The sequence below is a fragment of the Podarcis pityusensis genome (assembly GCF_964106645.2).
Source record: "Podarcis pityusensis genome assembly, chromosome: 12".
NCBI lineage: Eukaryota > Metazoa > Chordata > Lepidosauria > Squamata > Lacertidae > Podarcis > Podarcis pityusensis.
In genome coordinates this window covers 39,860,799-39,884,015 of record NC_138037.1, presented here as the reverse complement: position 1 = coordinate 39,884,015, position 23,217 = coordinate 39,860,799, and the positions used below count along the sequence as shown (strand labels likewise).

General features: G+C 40.9%; 1 protein-coding gene across 2 annotated transcripts in view; it reads right to left on the bottom strand.

Annotated features, from left to right (window-relative positions):
- KCNH8 (potassium voltage-gated channel subfamily H member 8) overlaps positions 1–23,217 on the bottom strand; it is a 176,380-nt gene that overhangs the window by 112,176 nt on the left and 40,987 nt on the right. For both annotated transcript variants that reach the window (XM_080974610.1, XM_080974611.1), the window contains exon 2: positions 6,426–6,659. In XM_080974610.1, coding sequence (XP_080830736.1) covers positions 6,426–6,659 — 234 coding nt within the window. The remainder of the gene's footprint in view (positions 1–6,425; positions 6,660–23,217) is intronic.

Below are 23,217 nucleotides of genomic sequence, written 5' to 3'. Positions count from 1 at the left end.
ATGAGCAAAAGATGCCTGCTTGCATTGCAGGGGGTGGTAATAATAATAATAATAATAAATAATAATAATAATAATAATAATAATAATAATAATAATAATATATTTATACCCCGCCCATCTGGCTGGGTTTGCCCAGCAGCTCTGGATGGCTTCCAACAAAAGATTAAAAATACATTAAAATATCAGTCATTAAAAACTTCCCTAAACAGGGCTGCCTTCAGGTGTCCTCTAAACGTCAGATAGTTGTTAATTTCTTTGACATCTGATGGTAGGGCATTCCACAGGGTGGGCGCCACCGAGAAGGCCCTCTGCCTGGTTCCCTGTAACTTCACTTCCCGCAGTGAAGGAACCACTAGAAGGCCCTCGGCGCTGGACCTCAGTGTCCAGGTTGAATGATGGGGGTGGAGAAGCTCCTTCATTAGATGAACCTCGTGGTCCTTTCCAACTCTACAATTCTAAATGCACCCTTCCCAAAGGTAACTATTTTTTGTTTGCGGGGGGGGGAGGGGGCTATGACTAAATTAGTATTTTTATGTATAAGTACTGAATATTTGAAAGCTCCTTGAGTTATCTATCTATCATCTATCTGTCTATCTATCTATCTATCTATCTATCTATCTATATCTATCTATCATCTATCTATCTATCCCACCTATCCCTCCAAGAATATCAAGGTGATGTACATTACTCCCCCCCCCATCTAGTCCAGAACACTAACTACTACACTACACTGGCTTTCAATATGAACATTAAGAATTCAATTTTATTTGGGGGGCTGTCAGGAGGGGCAAGCATCATTCCTACTCACTTCTATCTCCATTCTATAGGATACAAATAACTTTCTCTCTCACACACATTCTCTCTCTGCTTGTTTTTGTGTCTCCCTCTTTATCGCTGAAATGTAAAAATGTTCAGGAGCAATTATGTAAGAAAGAAATACAAGAGAATGAAGGGGTTATTGACTCATGGCAACTAACTATGTAAAACTGTTCATAAGAAAATACCATTATATAATAAGTTATCATCCTGCTTGCTTCATAGATTATCTGTAAATATTTCTGCCAGAGATCTTAAGAGCAAAAGAATTAAAAGCTAGACTAGTCCAGAGGTCCTTCTAACTTGGCATCAATCCTGAAGAGGGCTAAAATTGCTGAGAAGCCTTTGCTGGCACACACTGCAAAAAGCTCACTTAAAGCCCAAGTAAGTAAAAATCATAAGAACTAAAGGACTCAAATGCATTGATAAGACTAGTGCTTTTTTTCTGGGGGGACACAGGGAACGTATACCCCTAAACTTTTTGTGAATCTAAGTTTGGCCTCATTGAGGGGCAGTATTTCAATATGAGTAGGAAAATGAGAGTACCCCTAAACATTTTTTTTTTTTAGAAAAAAAAGCACTGGGTAAGACTTGACTTCCTAGCTGAAGCCATTTTGACTGTTCCTTCATCAACACAGCATGCTTTTTAAACAAAAAAACCATGTTTTGACAGTGTAATGCTTCCTGTCCGATGATATTACAGCCAAGAAACCCTCATTGAGAATGAATGAATTGGCAAACATTATAACCCAAGAGATAGGACTGGCAGCCTGGTGACCGCCTGGGCTAATGCCATACCTATTGCAATCCTCTGTGGATTTATGCATTTCCCACCTAATTATTACTATCATTCATATTGTATAGTACTTTTACACCATGTCCCAAGATAAAATTACAGTGGGGAACAAATGGAGCCTACCCCTTGCCTCTGGTTTCCTATTGAGCCCTTTATTAGCGGTGTGATATGCAACAAAGAAACAGGCATTTTTAGCAGTGCACTCCATTTATTGAATGTTTTCCCTACAGAGGCTTGGCCAGCACGCTGCTGGTTTCTTGGAGCTAGGCTGAAACACTTTTGTTCATGCAATCTCCTGCTTGTTTTAAAAAGTAAGGGTTTTCTACAATGTTTTAGTGTTGCATTTTATATTTAACTCACTGTGTTGTATGTACATCACCCTGGAATTATAAACAGAGTGGCACAAATATGTTTTAAAGAGCATTGTAAAAATGGTAGGGTGTGTGTGTGTGTATGTGTACCCAACACGAGAGAAAAATCTGGTACATGTGTTAAAGAAATATCTATAAACTCACATGCAAATACATTTCCCCCACCACTATCCTCCAACAGCCCTGCAGAGGACTGTCCCGTGTAAAGAAGAAGATACAGCCATCCTAAGCTTAGGACCTAAAGCCTATCAAATTATTTTTGCCGCCTGAATCACAAAATCCCATAAGCACCTCATCACCCGGCAGCAAAATGATGGTGAAAACAACAATAACCATCAACGACAATAAATTAAATAATGAAAGAAATTAAAGAACAGACAATTTCCTGCCCATTCATGATGCACAAAATCAGCTACCAAAGGGAGCCATCTCACTATGGTCTGCAAAACACCCACACCCAACATTCCTGACTGCAACAAAATCCACCCTTTTTAGCACATGACACTCCATTGACCACTCTCTCTATGATCCCTGTACATAATGAAAATCCACACTGAACTTTAAAAGCTAAGAATTTACAGAAGATGGTGAGGTGGAACCGCCTGCCTGACTCCAGCGTAGACCCAAACCCTCCTGAGCTAGTGGAACTAGTAGTGTGGTTCTCTTGATTCTGACCTACTTGTGTATTAACCTGAGTTTTCAGAAGTTGGCAGGTGCCTTATTTTGAGCTCCTTTTAATCTAGAATGAAGACATAGATCACATCCACACCAGGCACTCGTACAGCATTAACAGCCATGCCTTCTCCCCACCCCCAAACCCTAGGAAGTGTTGTTTGTTAAAGGTGCTGGGAATTGAAGCACTGTGAAGGGATGACTAACAGCTCAGCATCAGTTCCCAGGATTGTTTGGTAGAAGCCATGACTATTAAAGTGGTATAAGAGTGCTTTAAATGAGTGGTGTGGATGTGAGCAGGGATGAAAGCAATACAAGCTGCAGATGAGCACCTGGTCAGAATGTGAACAAAAAATAGATAAACTTGCAAGTTACTGATGGTATAAGGCAACTGGCAGAGACATAACTGAGTTTTCAAACTGAGCTTTTGAGTTTTTGTCTTGCCAGATAAAAGAGCACTTTTAGAATATCTGTTCAATATCTAATAGAAACAAAATATATCAAGAAAATGTAGCCATTATAGTAAATACTTACTATATTTCCTAATAGCACTTTACCTAGCTCAGTTCTGTGCTGATTATTCAGTGTTTAAAATGCTCTGTATTAGGAATTCGGATATGTGCCTGAAATCACTGCTTGGTCTCTAGGCAAGCCTGTACTGAAAGTGTGTCAGGGCTGTCAATTAGAGAAGTCAAACTTCCTCCTGGTTCTAGGTTTAAAATTACAGAACAGTTTCACAATATTTCACTTTTTCCCTATTATGTCCCAAGGCTTTTTTGCTTCTAAAATAGCTCATGTAATGTATTAAAATAATAACACCACTGCATATGAAAACTTACATCCATTACTGTTATACTGTACCTCCCCAAGTTTCATTACAAGAGACACAACAAAGGTAAATAATAGTTCATTTGCTTCTTTGCCAGGTAAGAGCAATACTGGAAAGCTATCCTATCACCTTGATTTTAATGACACTTCTGCCCCAAGCATGCTACCTGCAAGAAATGCATATTAAAAGGAGATCAGTATGTCTGTATCATTAGGAAAATCTGACTCCAAACACTCTGACTGTACCATGAAACAACCGGGGAAGCAGATTCCAAAGGTCGTACCCCTTTCCCGCTTCTAATCTCTATTTCTCCATGTCATTAACAAACAACTTTGGTTCTTTTCGTTTTGCATCATCAACAGCAAATTTATAGCTGAAAGGAAGAAGAGGCTGTGTTTGTTCAGCGAAATTAGTTCTTCCATGTTGAACCGTTTCTTGTTTTCAACCTGTGTACAAATGCTATCCTTCCATCTAAAAATGGAACGCAGAAAGACCCACTTGATACTTTGCAACAACCAGGAAGTATGCAACCGAGTACAGTGGTGCCCCGCAAGACGAATGCCTCGCAAGACGAAAAACTCGCTAGACGAAAGGGCTTTGTGTTTTTTGAGTCGTTCCGCAAGACAAATTTCCCTATGGGAAACGTCTTGCGAGTTCTTGCGAGTTTGTTTCCTTTTTCTTAAAGCCGCTAAGCCGCTAAGCCGTTAATAGCCGATAAGCCGGTAATAGCCGTGCTTCGCAAGACGAAAAAACCGCAAGACGAAGAGACTCGCGGAACGGATTAATTTCGTCTTGCGAGGCACCACTGTAACAGAGTTCCTGTTAACCTGCTGAAACTGGTGGGTGAATGTACAAAGGCTAAGCACTAGGTCTTTCTGGGTTTTTTTCCCCCATTTCAAAAACTCTGGACACACAGTGGGCTCTCCCTTTTTTGAACTGGAAAACTTGAGAAATGCTTAAGTAAACACATTACTGCATTGCTTCCTCTGTTCACCAAGCTCTCCTGCTGCTGTATAGCCTAGTTCGCTGGCCAGCCCCCACCGAAATGAACAGAGAGTTGTGTTATAGTAGTGATTGTCTACCCTTCCATATTGTAATGCTTAGTCATTGGCATGCATAATGGCTCTGAAACTACTGGTGCAAGAGGATTGCTCATATTCAGGCGCTATTTGTAAATTATTTATCTCTACATATTATCTTTCTTGCATCAGTTTTCCAGGAATATGGTTTAGAGACGCAGTGGCACGTCTTCCTTCAAATGCGAATGCTGTCAAAGGGCATGATTCTGCTGAATTTTCATGAAGCATCCCTGCAATGCTACATTATAAAGGTATACTCCATTAATGTCCTGGTAACTTCACTAAACTTCATGCCTTTCCCTTTGGTGTGGGTTTGTGAAGAGAGAGAGAGAGATGATTCTCTAGTACCATAAACACAGTGTTGTTTCTCTCTTTGGTGTGTATGAATTTGGAGTCAGATTTCCTCCTGTGCAAACAGAAGGCCTCCAGAATCCATTCACACAGGGAACTGGGACCAATGGAGGCTTCCTGTTGGAGAAAGGAGATAGGGAAGTGATTTTTACCAGTTCCTGATTCCTCCATGTCCCTCAGGGCCACCTTCTGTTTTGAAGGGTCCCACAAACTGCCAGAATAGGGCACACAGGCATGCAGAAAGGAGGAATCAGTGAAAATTGGCAACCCATCCTCTTTTCCCAGCACCAGCAGAATTAACAGAATTCCATCAGTATAAAACTTGGGGAAACGTTTCCAGAACATACTTTTTTTTTTCTTTCAAATAAGAGCTGTGTTCTGAGCTGAAATATATTTCCACAGCAAAGAAGTTGATTCCCCTCTTTTCCCTGCTTATTGCTGCTACCCTCTTTTTTATCTCCTTTTCACTTGCAAACCAGGAACAAGAACAGAGTCTGCCTTCTCTTCCTCCTTTTTGTTATTCATCAGCCTCACATGTCTAGCTTGCTTCTTCAAGGGACAATGACACATTTCCTCATCAAAATATCCCAAATAATGTTTACAAGTAACATTTGCTATGTGTCATTAGTACAGACATGTGAAAGCACCTTCAGGAATTTTTATAACCTTATTGAAACTCCTTTTGCTTCTGTTGAAATTCCTCAAAAAATCCCCACTATTTCAAACAGGAACTTCCAAATCGACTTTTGAAATTTCAGAGACAACTACAATTTTAAAAATAAAGCATTCCTGTGGCTAGATGTGGTGTTGCCTGCAGTCCATTAGCTCTGAAGACTTGCTTGTTGTGGGCTCTGTAATCAGATCTTTGAAGAGCAAGAAGCAATTCCACCCCCCAGGGGTCCTTTACCTTGCTTTAAAGTGCAGGCAGGTTGAAGACTTATCGCGCAAAGTTCAGAGCTATCCAGCACCTATTTATTTCAGTGTAGGCATGTAACACACCTCGGTATATTTTGCCATGGGTGTCAAAGGTCAGTTCAAACATGCGTTTTCATAACTCTGTGACTGAAATGATAATCATCATGTTTGAAAAGAACCTCACAGATCAAGCACTACCACTCATATCACATCATCCCACCTCCAGTACAATATTTTTCATTGAGGGTTCTCCCAAGCTCAGCTGACAATTTCAAATGGTACACAATCAAGTTGTGAAATACAGATTGAATCAGCTGCATTGTGAATTTGTTTCATGAGCTCAAGCTACATGTTACCATAATCATGGGTTAGTATTTGAATACAATCCCAAATTATGGACAATGTGGAATATAATCTACTTTAAACTGAATTTAACAAAAACTCATAATAAGTTTCACAACTTCAGAGTGTACTTTCATGCAGATACATATATGTGGCCTTCTGAACATTCATATGCAAAATAAATAGTGGTTGTTACATAACCACTGAATAATGGCTACATTCACAGCATGTCTGATGAATGAAATAATACTCACCGTTCTTTTTGTAAAACATGATTTCTCCTTTGAATTCTATCTTTTCTTCCAGTGACTTTTCAATTTGAAGAATCATCTGCTCATTTGTTTCAGCACCATATAAAAATTTACAGCTGCAGCTCTTCTGCATGACTTCCGTTCGTGCAAATCCAGAAAGCTCACAGAAGCCATCGGAACAGTAAACTATGGGGAATCCTTTAGCCACCTGAGCGTTTGCAAGGATAAAGTTACTATCTGTAGGGGAGGGAAAAAACACATGGAAGCAAAACATTTATAAAATGGATCGCATTGTTCCCAGTACAGTGTAATATTCAGGCTGATTCATGTGATAAAAAGTGATTGTGGTGGAAAACAACAGCCATATAAATCAGATCATATGTTTTACTTCTAAGAGACAACTGGACCACAAAATAAAAAGATACTGACTTTTTTGCATTGTGATGTTTCTATTTATTTGTTATATTAGTCATAAAAAGAGATTCATCCACAGCTGATTTTTTTGTTTTGTTTTAACATTCCTTCCCCCCACCCCCACCGAGAAGCATTTCAGTTTTTATTCGAAGGTATCTTTCCACAAATCAATACGTATCATTGGAGGTCTATAAGTAGGTTCTATCGATGTTACATACGCAATGAACTATGTCAGGTTGATTGACAAGTAGTGATTCCCTGTCAAGATATTGACTTTTTTCTTCTCATTAACGCTACAAGTTGGACTTTAGTTAAATTAGTGGTTGTGAGTTTCAGTCATAAACAGTGACATCTGAAAGAAACAGGGCCCTGTCAATCAGATACGCTATTGTTAAATTCCAGCAAACAAATAGATTGTCTTATAAGCAGTGAAGGGAGACGTATGGTTTCTGAATTATGTTGCAGTGAATAATTTAGTTAGATAATTGTAAGCTGCTGTTTATCTTTCTTTAGTTCTGTGAAACTTCCCATGTCCTATATGCTGTATCTTTTAAGATTTTCAGTACATGCAATCCTCTTCCTGCTTTTGTCCTCTTGTAAAGCTTCACAATGTAATGGACGTTTTCCTGCTGCCCTCTCTCACCTGCATTGGGTTGGAGAAGTTTAAGTTTAAGAGATGGCTTGCGTACCTTCTTTAGGGATGCTCTTTGAGCACTGTTGTGTGTTGACCCCTGATCACTAATATACAATTGCTCTCTTGCAAACTAAAGTGGAAATTACGAAACAGCAGAAATATAAAAAAGGACTTTTTTCAGGTATGTGTGCATAAGAGAAGTCAAGTCACAAGGACATGGGGTAGATGGGAAAGATGGTATTAATATGCATCACTGATTTATTTTTAATAAGGCTCCCATCATTTTAATAAAGCGCTGAAGTTTACTTTAATAGACTTACTATATTTCAATTCCTGTGAGCTCACTTGCTTGACCTTATCCAATTAAAGCAGTTTCTGGAATTATTCATAACACTTTCTAATAGATTTTATTTGTTCACCTCACATCCGCAATCCAGCTAGGTTCAAGCCATTGTTTGACTCCTCAAACTCCCACTTTTGTTTTACTAAATGGAAAATGAATATCATTACCAGTGTTATGTCTTTGTGTGCTGATTCTGCTGTCAAAACAAAATCAGATTCCCCTACTAGTAAAAGAATTAAAATCATATGCTTGCCATGCAAATTGATGATGTTGCCTCTGTATAAAAGCTAATGATCATGTATCTAAAAAGCATCTGCAGCCTTCAAATTAATTTATTCCTGGGTTTCTTATTGTTTAAAATACAATTACCTACTGCAGAGTCATTCATCCTCTCAGCTAATTCAATGTGAATTACATGAAGCAGAAAAGGAACACTGAATAGATAAAAGGGGATTCTGGGCCACGCTAATTAGCTGCAAAAAGATTTTAATGCCTTCTAAAGCCATGGAAGACCTGTCTAAGGGATACAAACAGAAAAGTCTGTATGTATGGGCAAAACTGTGGCTGCTGATTCTGAATGTCTTAGCAAATGAGCTGGGGCCAACCATCCGCTTACCAGGCATGGGCCTGTGACAGTTGCTGCTGAACTCCAACTCCCATCAATCCCAGTGAGCATGGATGGGCAATAATGATGGAATTTGTAACCCAACATCATCTGGAGGGCCAAGATTACCCCTTTTCCTAAAGACCTTGAGGTGCCAAGTGACCAACTTAATTCAGAAATGTTATTTACTTATAGATTGCCTCTTTACAATATGTTCGGGCACTGGAAGTACTTTATAATCCCCTTAAAGGTTAAAAAGTGGCATAAATGAGAATGAACTGGAGAGACAAACACATCCAACCTCTTTTGCATGTTTTAAGGTAGTGGTGATTGATCTCCAGTTCCCATCAGTCCCAGCTGGCATGGCCAATGGATAGGGATGGTGAGTTATGGTCCAACAATGCCAGAGGACCACCGCTTCCCCCCACAGCTGTTTTAAGGCCTTCCCTAGGCTGTTGCCTCTGCTTCCCTATCATAGATTCCAGAGCTATGCTTCCTTGGTTTCAATTTCATTTGTAATACATACTTAATGCATCTAGCACACTGTAGGCTCTAAATAAATGATAGCGTTCATGGTAATTAAGCACTACTACCTACAGGACTTGTGAAAATGTAAATATAAGGCTTGTTTTATTAAAATATCTGGCCTTACTTGGCACAATGCTTAATTTCTTCTCCTCTAAGAAGATTGCACTGCCTAAAATTAAACTTATACATCTTTGTAGGAAATATACCTAAGGGTCTAACTGCTCGTTCAATAAAAGTTATATGGGATAAAGGTGAACCCAGTTTAGGAGAGGGATTTGGAATGGGAAAGAAAGGATGGAGGCAACAGTGATAAACATTGCTTTGAATCATTGGTGTGTCTTTTAAAACAATAAAAAAGAATTGTATATTTTTATAGGAGTATATTTTTATACGCAAATAAAATTCCTGTACCAGCTATGTAAAATTTTGTTACAATTTTCCAGCCAATGAAACCAGATATTGCAGGAATAACATTAGACAGAAACCAAAAAAACTGTAAAGAAAAGTTTAAGGGGAGAATCTTGCTCCAATCCACATATAAGTCCATACTGGTTGAATCAACAAATCGGCTTATTTTAGGGGGGGTTACGGGGGGGGGGCTTATAACATGATTTATAAACTGCCTTTCAGGACATAAAAGACCTCACAAAGCAGTGTACAATTCTTAATGCAAACGTAATAACATGCAAGTTCATCCTTTTAAAAACACATATACCTCTTAAAATGCACAGTACAAATTAATCCAAGCACAGTTTTAAAACTACTAATGATGGAGCAAAGGAAACTGAACAGGAGTATGTGTCTCATCAGCCACTGCCTCCAGCATACCCAATTGCAGACTTTGGAGAAGTCCCTGCTCCAGCAGGAAGGCTGAAAAGCCAGCACTGTGCGAGAAGAAATTGAGGGCAGGCTGCAATTTGTGCCCCCAGAAGTGGGCCCAAGTGGTGCTCATTGGCCAGCTAAGCCCATCACTGGGGAACACCTGCCCAAGACCTGTTGCCAATGGCCAATGGCAAGCAGGCAGACCACACAACCCTACCATTCACTGGATCACTGACGTGGCCCATGGTCCAGCCACAATACCACCCACCATAGAAGGTGAGCAGACTTAGGTTTAGTAAGCCACTCTGATAATATTATGGAAGGGCAGGATGAAAATCTTCCTAATAAATATTTGTAAAATTAAATAAGAAGACTTCCTGTCATACTTTCACTAAGAAACCGAATGAATCCACTGCAGTGCCTTGCCACATGCTATGGCTATTAAAAAGTGTGTGCACATATGACATACCATATTTTTCCGTGTATAAGACAATGCTTTTTGCTAAAAAAATTTGGGTGTCGTCTTATACACAGATAATGAATGCAGGGGGGGTGCGATTAATGGCAGCAGCAAACAGGAGATTGGCAGCGGCGATTGGGTGGGTGATAGGCGGCTGCGGCAAGGCCTGCTGGTGATTGGCTGTGGCTGTGGCAATTGGGCAGGCAATTGGGGGATGTGGCAAGGTGGGCAGGCGATTGGCGGCTGCGGCAAGTGGGTGGGTGGGCTGTTGGTGGCAGCAAGCAGGCGATTGGTGGCTGCTGCAAGGTGTGCGATTGGCAGTGGCGGGCAGGCGGGTGAGTGATTGGCAGAAGTGACTTCCCCCACACCCCCCCAAAACTAAACAACTTAATTTCTTAATTTTGGGTTTAAAAAAATAGGAGTCATCTTATACATGGGGGCATCTTACACACGGAAAAATACGGTACTTGGAAAGGCACTTTGGAAGACATTAAGAGATACTAATTACTGTCACGCATACCAGTCTGCCTCCAAAATCAGCAATGAAGGATTTACTTATGTTCCCGCTTTTGAGATCAGTTATTCTAAAAAGCATATGTGGGTGAGGGGCTTTTCTGTAGTGGGTCCTTGTCCCTGGAACACATTATCAGGTGAGATCCCCTCCCCTCCAACATTTCTCCAATGAAAATAGGGACATCCTATTCCATACCCTCCAACATTTCTCCAGTAATTGCTAGCATTCAGAAGGACCCTTTGTTTTCACTAGCCTTTTCCTGAGCTTCTTTTTCTGAAATTGTTTTCCTCAGATAATTTTTTGGCTAGATGACAGGTGGCCTAAAAAGTTTTTAAAATAGACAAATGCTTTAGTACACTGGATCTCCTGATGAACATAAGTTAGAAGTTGCAAGACTATAAAATTTGGAATAAATATTTTTAAACTACAGTGGTACCTCTGGTTAAGAACTTAATTCGTTCTGGAGGTCTGTTCTTAACCTGAAACTGTTCTTAACCTGAGGTACCACTTTAGGTAATGGGGCCTCCTGCTGCCGCCACGCTGCTGCTGCACGATTTCTGTTCTCATCCTGAGGTAAAGTTCTTAACCTGAGGTACTACTTCCAGGTTAGCAGAGTTTGTAACCTGAAGTGTTTGTAACCCAAGGTACCACTGTACATTCAAACTTCACACCATGGGATTAAGGCTATCATTAGCTACCAATCTTTACTATAAACCAGCCTTCACCAACCTAGTGCCTTCCAGATGTTTTGGACTACAACTCCCATAATCCCCATCCAGCACTGTTATAGATGAGCTATAGGACAAAGGAAGTGAAGTTTCAAAAATACACTCAACAGCATTGCTAACTAGGAACATCATACATTTTGTGCAAATCTGTTTCTTCCTGAACTATTTATGGAATAAGTTAATCATGATATTTACAGTGGTGCCTCGCAAGACGAAATTAATTCGTTCCATGAGTTTTTCGTCTTGCGATTTTTTTCGTCTTGCGAAGCACGGTGTCGGGAAAGTTTTGGAAAAGCTTCAAAAGTCTTCAAAAACCTCAAAAAAGGGGGGTGCTTGGGAGGGAGGGAGAGGCGGGCGCGGGGCGTGGGGGGAGGCAGGGCAGAGGTTGCTGCCTGAGCCCCCGGGATCAGTTCGGCTCGCCTTGCTCCGACCCTTTGCACTACAGTCGGCGCCGTCTTGCTGCTGCTGCTGCTGTCGCCGCGGTAGTCAAAACTCCTACTGGCCTAAAAGTTGTCTGGTGCAAAATCCCTTCTGCAGCAGCAGCCCGAAAGAAAGCGAGAGCGCCAGCCAGCCAGCCGCCCGCCGCGGGCAGGAGGGAGGGAGGGAGCGTCGGCGACGGTGGATGCCTATTGCCCCTGTTGCTGCTGCAGCCGGCCAGCCAGCCAGAAGCGCGCGAGCGGAGAGGGGTGCATCCAGCCCGTTGGAGAGGAGCGTGGGGGCGCGTCCCCGGTGGCTCCCGAGCTGACCTTGCCTGGCCCAGCGCCTTCCACGCTGCCAAAGGGCAACTCACCTGCTGCCTGCGCTGCGCCGGGACTAACTCGAGCGGGGCGAGGAGAACACACACTCGCGCGCACACACACTGAGAGGCAAACTTGCCGCAGCCGTAGATGTCGCGGGGTTGGAAAGCGCCCGGGCAGGCGCTCTTGTCACCGCCGGGGCGCTGGGGGGGGGGGGAGAAGGAAGGAGCCCCGTCCGAAGAGCCCCGGAGCCTGGCCTCCCTAACTGGGAGTTGTGGGGAGGGAAGTGTGCGCGCCTTGCTATTTTTCGCCGAAACAAAGCTCCCTCTCCCTCAGAACCCGCCTTCACGCGTTCTTGCCCCTACGGAGACGCACACCGCGTGCTATGAGTTGCTCCTCGAAGTCAAGTCGCAACTGTATTAACGGTTTTAAGAAAAAGGAAACAAACTTGCAAGAGGTTTCCGTCTTGCGAAGCAAGCCCATAGGGAAAATCGTCTTGCGAAGCAACTCAAAAATGGAAAACCCTTTCGTCTTGCGAGTTTTCCGTCTTGCGAGGCATTCGTCTTGCGAGGCACCACTGTACTAGCAGGTGAAGCTTGATTTTAGTTAGAAAACTACAGTATCTCACACTATTAAACAAATAATACTCAGAACCCATTGAGACACTTGAACTTTACATCCAGGAATTAATTTACATCCATTTATTTAAATGGGTCTTCTCTGAGCATCACTTAATACTTAAATCATCCTAGAATAAAAACATTTGTTTTTCTCTTTCTTCTTTAGACGCCAGTTTGTTTTCGTGAATGGCAACACTTCTATTAGAGCTGCTAATTTGATTACATAATTTTGTTCCACAGTTGCTAACAGTTGGGCGGTTGTGAAACTCTTTTTCAGCTGTTAATTATTGATGCAAAGTGTAGAGCAGTACACATATATAATATAATTTCCCTTATATAGCAGTAAACTAAGATGCAATTCACTCATACAGCTGTTCAACATTTTCCTCACAACTATAGTGTGTGGCATTTGTTTTACCACTGCTGTCAGAAATTTGCTATGGTTCCTCAAAGTTGTTAATTGTGGGCAACATTTCTTTTACAGCTATATGCAGTTATTCAACATTTCTTTTGCAGTTATTCTTCTTTCTTACAGCTGTTGTTTTCGGGCAAAATATAATGTTTATTCCATAGGTGCTAATTGGTAACAATCAGCACTTTTAAATCACAGACAAATGACAATGTTTTCTTATTGCTGTTAGATATGAGCAAGTGGAATACAGTATTTCTCTCAAAGCTGCAGATTGTAAGTAAAGTGGAAGATTTAGTGGACAAGTGAGATATTTCTTCCATAGCTGTAGCCCGTGAACAAAGTGGTGTATGTACAATTCTATCATTCTTATGTATTTCACATCTAATAAGTGTTCGGGGGAGGGAATCAGTATTTCTGCAAGCAGAAATATCAGAGACAGAATTAGGAAACATTGGATTAGAATTAAATCAATGGACTTGCATAATCTAACTCAATTGATTTCAACAGGTCTACTGAGTAACATTTAGTTGGGTATTATCTAAGAGGTGGCTATTATTATTATTATCATCATAATTATTAACTATTGACTTCAGTTTGATTTGGTTAATATTACAAGGGTAGCAACTGATATTTTACATTAGTTAAATGACATTTAGGAGAAACGAATCTTGCAGAGGTCTATATCTCTAATGCCACCAGTCTGGGCAGTTCTCTCCAGTTTAATCCGATGCAATAATAGAATTCACAGAAGAATTAATTATAGATGGGAATGCAGTACAAGTTGTTTCCACCCATTTTTGTGATTTCCTCCTTCCAGTGCTGCCCCCTTTCCCATATTCCAGGCCTCTGTTGTGATCATAAGAGGCTGCCCAATGATGCAGAAGAATGGGGAATCTTTGGCCTTCCAGATACTGCTGAACTGCAACTCCCATCATCCCTGGTCATTGCCTGAGCTACACAGAATATAACAGGCAGGAAACCACAGCTGGAAAAGAGGCAAAGCCAAGTGGTTCTTCAAGCTTTTATCAAAATGAAAGAAAGACAATGGGAGCCTTGGGAGCCACAATTCCCTTCATGAGTTATGTACTGTCTAATAATGAAAGCTAAGCCTTAATGTACAAACAAGCCCATAACAATTTGACATCCTTGGGCTCCCATCAACAGCAAAATAACATCTCTTGCTGCCTACATTGTTCGGCAATAACCTGGCATTTGGTGGAAGTGGAGAAGAGAAATCGCTCGCTCTCTGCTGTGTGTTTTTTTTCCAGGGGAACAAGCAAGGCTGTGTGGGCGTCCTATCGGGAGGAGATCGACTGACCACAGCAGGAGCAAGAGAGAAAGCATTCTTCAGGATGAGGTAGGGAAGCACTGCCTTTAATCAAAGTAATTATCCAGCGAATCAATAATGGGTCAACACCGCAATAAAGGAACAGGCTGAGACTTGCTCAAAGGAAACAGAAAGCCTTTCTTCACAATTCATGTTAATCTAGTTAAGTCTTTCCACTCAAGACACCTAAACAAGGCTGTCACTCATGCACACACCACAAGAAGAGGCTTGATGAATCCTCTTCTGCCTTTTTCTTACATTGTAAAACTTTCATTGGGCCCAATTATCTTTTTATGTGGTAGATTTTTGCAATGTCAGCTTCATCAAGTGTTCTGTTAAGAGCTGGTATTAAATATCGTACTTCTGAGAAGACAATCTTATTCAAGTTAGTGCAGTGGCTGATTGACAAATCAAGAAGTCCTTGCTTTGAATCTTGCCTCTCCCAAGGTGGCCTTAGGCAAGCCATTATCAATCACTCTTTGTTGCTATCTGCAATATTGAGATGATGACAGTGTTTAATTCAGCCTTCCCACAGCGGGTGCCCTCTAGCTGCTTGGACTACAGTTCTCATTATTTCTTATCACTAGCCATGCTGACCGGGGCTGATACAAGCTTTAGTTTATTTTTTATATAATATATTTATTTTTACATTTACTGTCGTACCTTGGAAGTCGAATGGAATCTGTTCCAGAAGTCCATTCGACTTCCAAAATGTTCAGAAACCAAAGCGCAGCCGGATGTCCGGCTTCCGAAAATCATTCGAAAACCAGAATACTCACTTCTGGGTTTTGATCATTCGGGAACCAATTTGTTTGGGAGCCAAGGTGTTTGAGATCCAAGGTACGACTGTATATCCTGTCTTATCTCCAAGACGGGGGCCTCTTCGCAACTAGCAACGAGATCTGGGTAACCACTTCTTAAATGGGCTTGTTCTACAACGTATCACCATATATATATATATATATATATATATATATACATATATACATATATATATATATAAATTAATCGCTACATCTCAGATTTTGATTAAAATTGTTGCACATCTCACATATCTCACATGTCAAAGTCACAGGTGTGAATAAAAAATTCCTATGCCTTATGATTTTTGACTTTTGGAGATGAAAATTATGGAAATGTTATATATATGCATCACAGAATGATGAAATAAATGATAGAAAAGACTGCAGTCAATATAATATTTTATTTTAGACACCTCATAGGTGCCCTCTAGCTAACACATACTACATGAAGCACATTTTTCAAAATACTCTTTTTTCTAGTTTTTCAACTAGCAGCATATTCATGTACAGTTTTGTCATATGAGAGCTTCCTTGCAATGTCATTTTCTAGAGACAATATGCATTAAGAATTTAAGCGTTCTTTAGTCATGGTAGACCAAAATTTGTTCTTTATAAAGGATGCTTTGAAAAATCCCATTCTGTTCTCAGCACATGATAGACACCTTAAGTGCAGTAGTAATATATCCGGGAACACTTCAGTCAGGTGTTGTTCACAAATAAGCTGAATAATTTATTCACATTGCATTTTAGGTAGTGTGTTTTCTTCTATGTTCTGGGATTTCCTAAGGTGCAAATATTCTTTGAACTGATAACTTACTGTGACACTCCACCTTTGCAACATCTGTGCTACTGCCTCAAACTTTGGGATTTGTTGAAATACAGAGAGAGAGAGAGAGAGAGAGAGAGAGAGAGAGAACCAAATTGAGTTATGTGACTCAAATTGGGTGTACTAGACCCCAAAATGTGGAATAAAGGGTCTCTTCTGGGACCCTCTCAGGATTAGAGGCCTTGAAGCTTAACCTTTATTAGTTTCATAGCAGATTGACCCCTGCTCATCTGCACCAACCACTCAATTCTAGTTTGATGCAAACTGGAGAAAGGTGGCGAAGATTACTTGTTCTTCTTAGGAACAAGAAGACCTAGTTCTCAACCACGTGCCCTCTGTGCCTGACCCCAAAACAGCCCTTGGTTATATCCAGATGGTAGTCTTGAAGGTTATCCAGTTCTCAAAGACAAACGCCCTGTCTTGCAGTGATTTGTCCTTGCCTGTCCCCCAACATATTCATACTGTGGTTTTTAGTGGATTTGGACCAGCACAGGCTGTGCAGTCCTCACAGTTCCACACTGCTACACTAGCACTAAAAGAAGATATTTCTTTTTATAAATATGTGCTCTGTAGTGGGCTTAATTCCCTTTTGGCCAAATGCCACCCCCAAAGCACGGAATCCGCTATCTGAATTATCTGTACACATTCTTAGTGCAGATGTTGGGTTGGAGAGCAGCACACTCAAGAACCAGCATGTTGATTATGCGTATAATAACTATTATTGTAAGGATGCTTTATTTATCTAACATGCGAACTCAGCACTCAACAAAAATAGTTACAACTCCTGTCCTCAGGGTTGCAAAGATTAGGGAAAGATTATTATTTGCTAAAATGCCAACATAGTATTGTTGATTGGCATGCTTTAAAAAGCATGGATTCGAACTGAATGAAATATTTTGGATGGTTGGTAATTTTTCTGCTTCTACCCTTTACACTAAAGGATTCAGACATTATTTAATAAAAATGTGATAATAGTTTTTATTTTGCATGTCTTCACATATCTAGAAAGTGTTTCCCATCCACAAGATTTATTCTAATAATAAACAATGGTAGCAAAGTTAAGGAAATTTGTTTTGCACAGTATTTTAATAGAAGTGAACTGCCCTCTAGAGTCTTCTTCAATCAAAACACAAGCTGCCATAGCTAAGATGTACCCTCTTTCCTGAAGGCCAGTCTTATACATGTCTGCCCAGAAATAACTCCCACTGTATTCAATGGGATTTACTATCATCTATCTATATAAATTAGAATCATAGAATTGTACAAAGGTCATCAATCCACTGCAATGCAGGAATCTTTTCCCAACGTGGGGCTAGGACCCATGAACCTGAAATTAAGTCTAATTATTTGTTGTTGTTGTTTAGTTGTTTAGTCGTGTCCGACTCTTCGTTGACCCCATGGACCAGAGTACGCCAGGCACTCCTGTCTTCCACTGCCTCCCGCAGTTGGGTCAAACTCATGCTGGTAGCTTCAACAACACTGTCCAACCATCTTGTCCTCTGTCACCCCCTTCTCCTTGTGCCCTCCATCTTTCCCAACATCAGGGTCTTTTCCAGGGAGTCTTCTCTTCTCATGAGGTGGCCAAAGTATGGGAGTCTCAGCTTCAGGATCTGTCCTTCCAGTGAGCACTCAGGGCTGATTTCCTTCAGAATGGATACGTTTGATCTTCTTGCAGTCCATGGGACTCTCAAGAGTCTCCTCCAGCACCATAATTCAAAAGCATCAATTCTTCGGCGATCAGCCTTCTTTATGGTCCAGCTCTCACTTCCATACATCACTACTGGGGAAACCATAGCTTTAACTATATGGTTTAATTATTACTATTCATTAAATTTGCTAGTCACTTTATCTTGCCCAGGGCAACCCAAAGTGACTCAATTATCATGAGTTAAACTTATTAGCTGCTTGTTACCCAAAAGGTTTCCAAGCCACTTACATTTAAAAACATAAACATAAATGCATTATACCACCTGGATAACTCAGTTGGTTAGAGTGTGGTGCTGATAATGCCAAAGTTGCAGGCTCAATCTCTGTATGGGACAGCTGCATATTCCTGCATAGCAGGGGGTTGGACTAGATGAACCGCAGGGTCCCTTCCAACTCTACAATTCTACATGAGGGAGGGGGAGGGGAAAGAAAAGATCGCCTAAAACTTTAGTGCTTTTTCATATGCCGTACCAAAAACAGCCTCACACAACAGCCATAGGAAGCTTCAGAAGCACACCAACAACAGCACAGAATTAGCTCAGGCCTGTAGGGAAAGGCAAGTCTACAATTGGCACCTAAAAGATATCAGCAAGGACGCTAGACTGACTTTTACTGTGCAAGTGGACCTCATAATGTGTACAGTGAATGAACGTAAGTCTGAAGTCTTAGGCATTGCTTCATATATTACATATTAAAAGATGTACAGCAAATACAGTTGCAATTGAAATTATTGAACCTCCATTGCAAATCAGGCTTATTAGCAAAATTTACAGTCTTTCAGCTGTTTGCAATGAGCAAATCAAACAAAAGCAATTGAAATAGCTCAACACAATGGATACTTCAAGCAGTTCCCCCAAACTCAGCTGAAATTGCAACTCTGGTGCATTGGAGCTCCTGCCAGTCTTCAGCCTTTACACTGAACAGCTGAAGCAAATCTGCTCCTCCTCCACAATGAACAGGGAAGGATTGTCGATAGAGCGGGAAACAGTCCTTTGCATGTTCTTAAACGACACATAGGTCCTGCCTTATGAAGGTTTGATATGCAAAAAAATATATTAAAAAAATCACTTTTCCAAACACAAGGAATCAGGACCCAAACCTCAAGATACGCACTGCAGATTCAGATGTCTGAACAGAAAACATTTTTTACTTCCTAGTTTGCCTTTTGCTGATTGGCTGAGGAACAAAGGGAGAAAGGGAGGTGGAGCAATCAGACAAACCAGAGAGCATTTTTAATGGGATTTTCCTGGGCTTCTCCCTGCATTTTGGGTTCAAAATCCCATGGTGGGGAATGCATTAGAAAATCTTCCTGTAGGAATAAACGGAAATCATTGACTCGTTAAGCTCGCCTAACAAATGATTTCCAGGCAATGCATTGTGTTTGTAAAGTGGTGGCTGCGTGTATATGGAAGGGAGGCAGCATTCAATAATGGACTTTTCCACACAGAGCATCTACTTGTCAGCCATAAAACAGATGCGCAGGAGGAAAGAGTATTCTCCAAATTTGTTTATCAAAGCATTTCTCAGGACGCAGAATTTGCTGGTGGTTCAGCAGTATTGCCAACACTTCATTGGCTCTTGCCTTTGCCTACAGCAATTATGTCAGCCTCAATTTTCTTAAAGCATTGGGCTTGTTGTCTTTGAAGTGATTCTAAATATTCCCGAGGCCTTATTCTCTTCTTGTTGGTGCCAGATGATAAAAGCCTTCAATGCCACAGGAAGAAGAAAAATCTATGATAACATAAGCATAAAATTCAAGATCAAGATCCCCCGCCCGTTTCATGCATTATGCATTAGACACTTGAAGAAAATAAAATATATGGGCCACAAATGTAAACAATTCTGTGTACATTACCTGCATTTAATATAATGGCCTTCACAAGACCAAGTGGGAACAGCATCATTTCAAAGGAAGAGTCATAGCTCAGCGTCAGAGCAGGTGATTTGCCAAAAGGCTCGAGATTAATTTCTAGGACCTTCAGAAAGAGCTGAAAAAGAGTCTTGTCTAAAACCTATGACAGCCACTGCCGGTCAGTGTAGACAATACTGCTGGATGGACCAATAGTCTGACTAGGTATTCAGCAACTTCCTGTGATCATAAGTGTAAAGTCCAGGAACACCTGATGCTGAAACATAGCAGATATGGTCCTAATCAGGAGCCTGAGTTAACTAGTTAGTTAGTTCAGGCTGAATTTACTAACTTATTGATCTCATATGAAAAATAACACCCAGCTTCTTCCTTTTTCATTCAGGCAACTCCCCGTTTACACAGAGGTTGCATTCCGACACCCCACAAGCAGAAGTGAAAATCGCATAAGGGGGAAGCAGCCCTAAATGCCCCTCCCTGCCACTCTCCCTCTGCAATCCAGATCAGTAATACTGCACGAAAGATATCCACAACTGGAATTGAAGCTCTAGGGCTAGCAGGAGACTAGAGGATACACGGGAAAGCGGCAGCTGCTGCTGCTTCTGCGCTGCCTCACACACCAGCTGTTAGGCGGGGAAGCTGAGCAGCCTAAACAAAAGCCTGCTGTGCCTCCAGTCTTGGCCCTCAATGAAGTCCTCTTTGGGCTCTTGGAAGGGTCTCCTTGTGAGGTGAAGGACTCTCCAGCTCTCCCCCTCCATTTCTGGGTATGAAGTAAATTATTTAATTGTTTCCTGATGCTGTGTATATATGCGGTCACACGCAAATCAGTTGTGAGCAAGGGGGGTGGGGTGGGATGTATCAATTCTGTCATTTGTATTGATGTAAACCTCTAGAACACATTTTGTGTGGCTAAGCATTTAGCTCCATCATCAGTATATCACATTTTATTTTATTGCTGTGGCTAGTGGCTAATGCAAATAAAGTGTGTGTGTGTGTGTGTGTGTGTGTGTATGCGCCTGTATTTTGTTCTATGGGATTGAGAATTCAATCATGAAGCAAAGATTACCAGTAAAACTCTTTAGGCAACAATAATTTACAAAGTCACTTTAAACTTAGTGAAATGATTCATTAAGCACTAATGCAGAGAAGGCTAGGATCACAATTAATCCACCCCACCCCACCCCCCAATATTTATGATACCAGTCATTACTGTGGTTGCAGCTTTCCCTTTAATTGGCTGAGAGTGAAATGGAGTTTCCACACAGCACTACATTATCCAGCAATTCCTTTCCCCATGGCTGAGATCTTTATGCAATCATAACTCACAAATAATGTCCATTAAGCAAAGGTACTGCCCAGTGTTAATTATGACTGGGAATTGTTCTTGAGACATGCCCACTGAAGACTTCATTACATCATACTCAATTGTTGGGGCGTTGCAGAGCGATCCAACCTCCTAATTTGCTCTTCTGGAGAAAATGTGGAGGTATCCTTCCATCTGTCTCTGCCACTGCCAAAAAGTTACTTCGTTATTTTATTTTGTTATTTTAAGTTTGATTAAATATATTGATTAAATATATTTTTCTCCTTTTCATTTTTTAAAAAATAGAAAACAGAATTACAGTTGCTGCTGGTTTAAATACTTCAATATTAAACAATGCATTGTTCTACTGATAGTATTGCTCAGAAATTTAGGGGGGGAGCAGTTTCTAAAAATATATTCTTTTTTTTTGCTGGTCATGCTCCTTTTGTTGCTTCCTGTGAATGAAGGTTTCAGAATTAGTGATGAATGGTCTTGTAAATGTCCCTTGAATACGCCCCCCCCCCCCTTATTCTGGAGGTAACAAAAGCTTTACTTGGCTATTTCCTATCTCTATCTCGTCACATTTTTCACAGTAAATTTTGATCTAAAACTGAACAGAAAAAAAGTAATGCTAAGGAACTAATAGCAAAAGTGCTGTCCCCAAGAGGAACAGGAATGAACAGCGGAGCAATTAAGAAACTACCACTAATCATTCCACCACTATCAACACAAAGCAATAGAAAGGTCAAGGCCTGTAAACGGTAGACTTTTAATTAAAGGCACAGGAGCCGTTAAAAGTTTCAGTAGTACTTTTCTGTACTCACTATGCTACTGCAATTCTTTTTAATTGGGCGTGGGGACGTGGAGTGGGGGAGCCACAACTCAGGTAACTGAAAAGCGAAACAGAATATAGGAAGACAATACGGAGAACGCTGAACTGCAATTCGCATAGTAGGAACCCAGAAGCATTCTGTTAGTTTAGTTAGCAGAGATGGGAGTAGCAGCAGTTGTTTCACCTGGCAGTTTTGTGCTGTGTTGAGCACTTTGCAGAACACCTCTGACCATCCCTGCCACCGCCTGTCCTGGGAAACTTATGGGAGCAAACTAAACTGTATACTTTAACATAGTTAAACTAGTTCTGGTACAGTTTTTCATATATGCTACAATTAAATATTGCATTCTGAAGTCTGCGAAAACTCCCGTTCTAAGAATTTATTTCTTCGGGTCTTTGCAATTCAGAGTTTCTGTTAGAAATACTGCAAAGAATTGTGACTGTGGTTTTATTTGCAGAATAACATGTAGGTTAATGCTTTTTCTTTTCTCTGGTCTTGTTGATAAGCTATTTATGTGCTGCATTCCTGAGGTATTATTCTGTGGTCTGGACACACACATTGAATAATAGCAAGGTCTAAAACTACTATTTTCTCTAAAATAAACTTATGGGTTAGTTATTTTCCAGGCAATGCTACATATCTTGTAAACTTGGGGTGTAAATAATGCCCTTCTTGGAAACAGAGTCTTTGTTTTGTTTTGCTTCGCTTTGCTCTGCTCTTTTTTTGTTTTGTTTTGTTTCAGAACAGCATTAGGTAGGCACAAGGCCTCTTTCCAGCAATAATGAGAGATCCTTATGCTTTTAGATTTTAGATAAACCTGAGCTTTCATAGTCATTTTCTCATTTTTTTAAAAACTGTTGTATAACAGCAAAAATGAATTTTAAAGAGTGTCCCATTAGATTTCTGTTTCCCAGTCTTATAAGAATTCTAAGGTCCCAAATATAGAATAAACGTTCATAGATGTACAAGGCAAACACATACATAAGTATATGAACGACGTTTCTGAAATAGTACAGGAGAGCAATCCTGAAGTCATTTTGACTCTCCCAAACCATTTTGACCAGGAGTTGGCAAAGTTTTTGAGGCTTGGGCCGGTTCACGGTCCCACAGACGCCGCGGTGGGCCGGAGGGTGTGCAAACGCTATTTCCGGTGCTCCTTCCAGCGCGGAGGAGGCGTGCCCAGCTTCCCATTGGCTGCAGGAGCTTTCTGCAGCCAATGGGAAGCCGGCCAGCGTCACGGAAGGCAGTCCATGCTCTGCTCCATGCCGGTTTAGCGTGGTACACGTGGTACACGGGAGCTGATTCAGGAACTA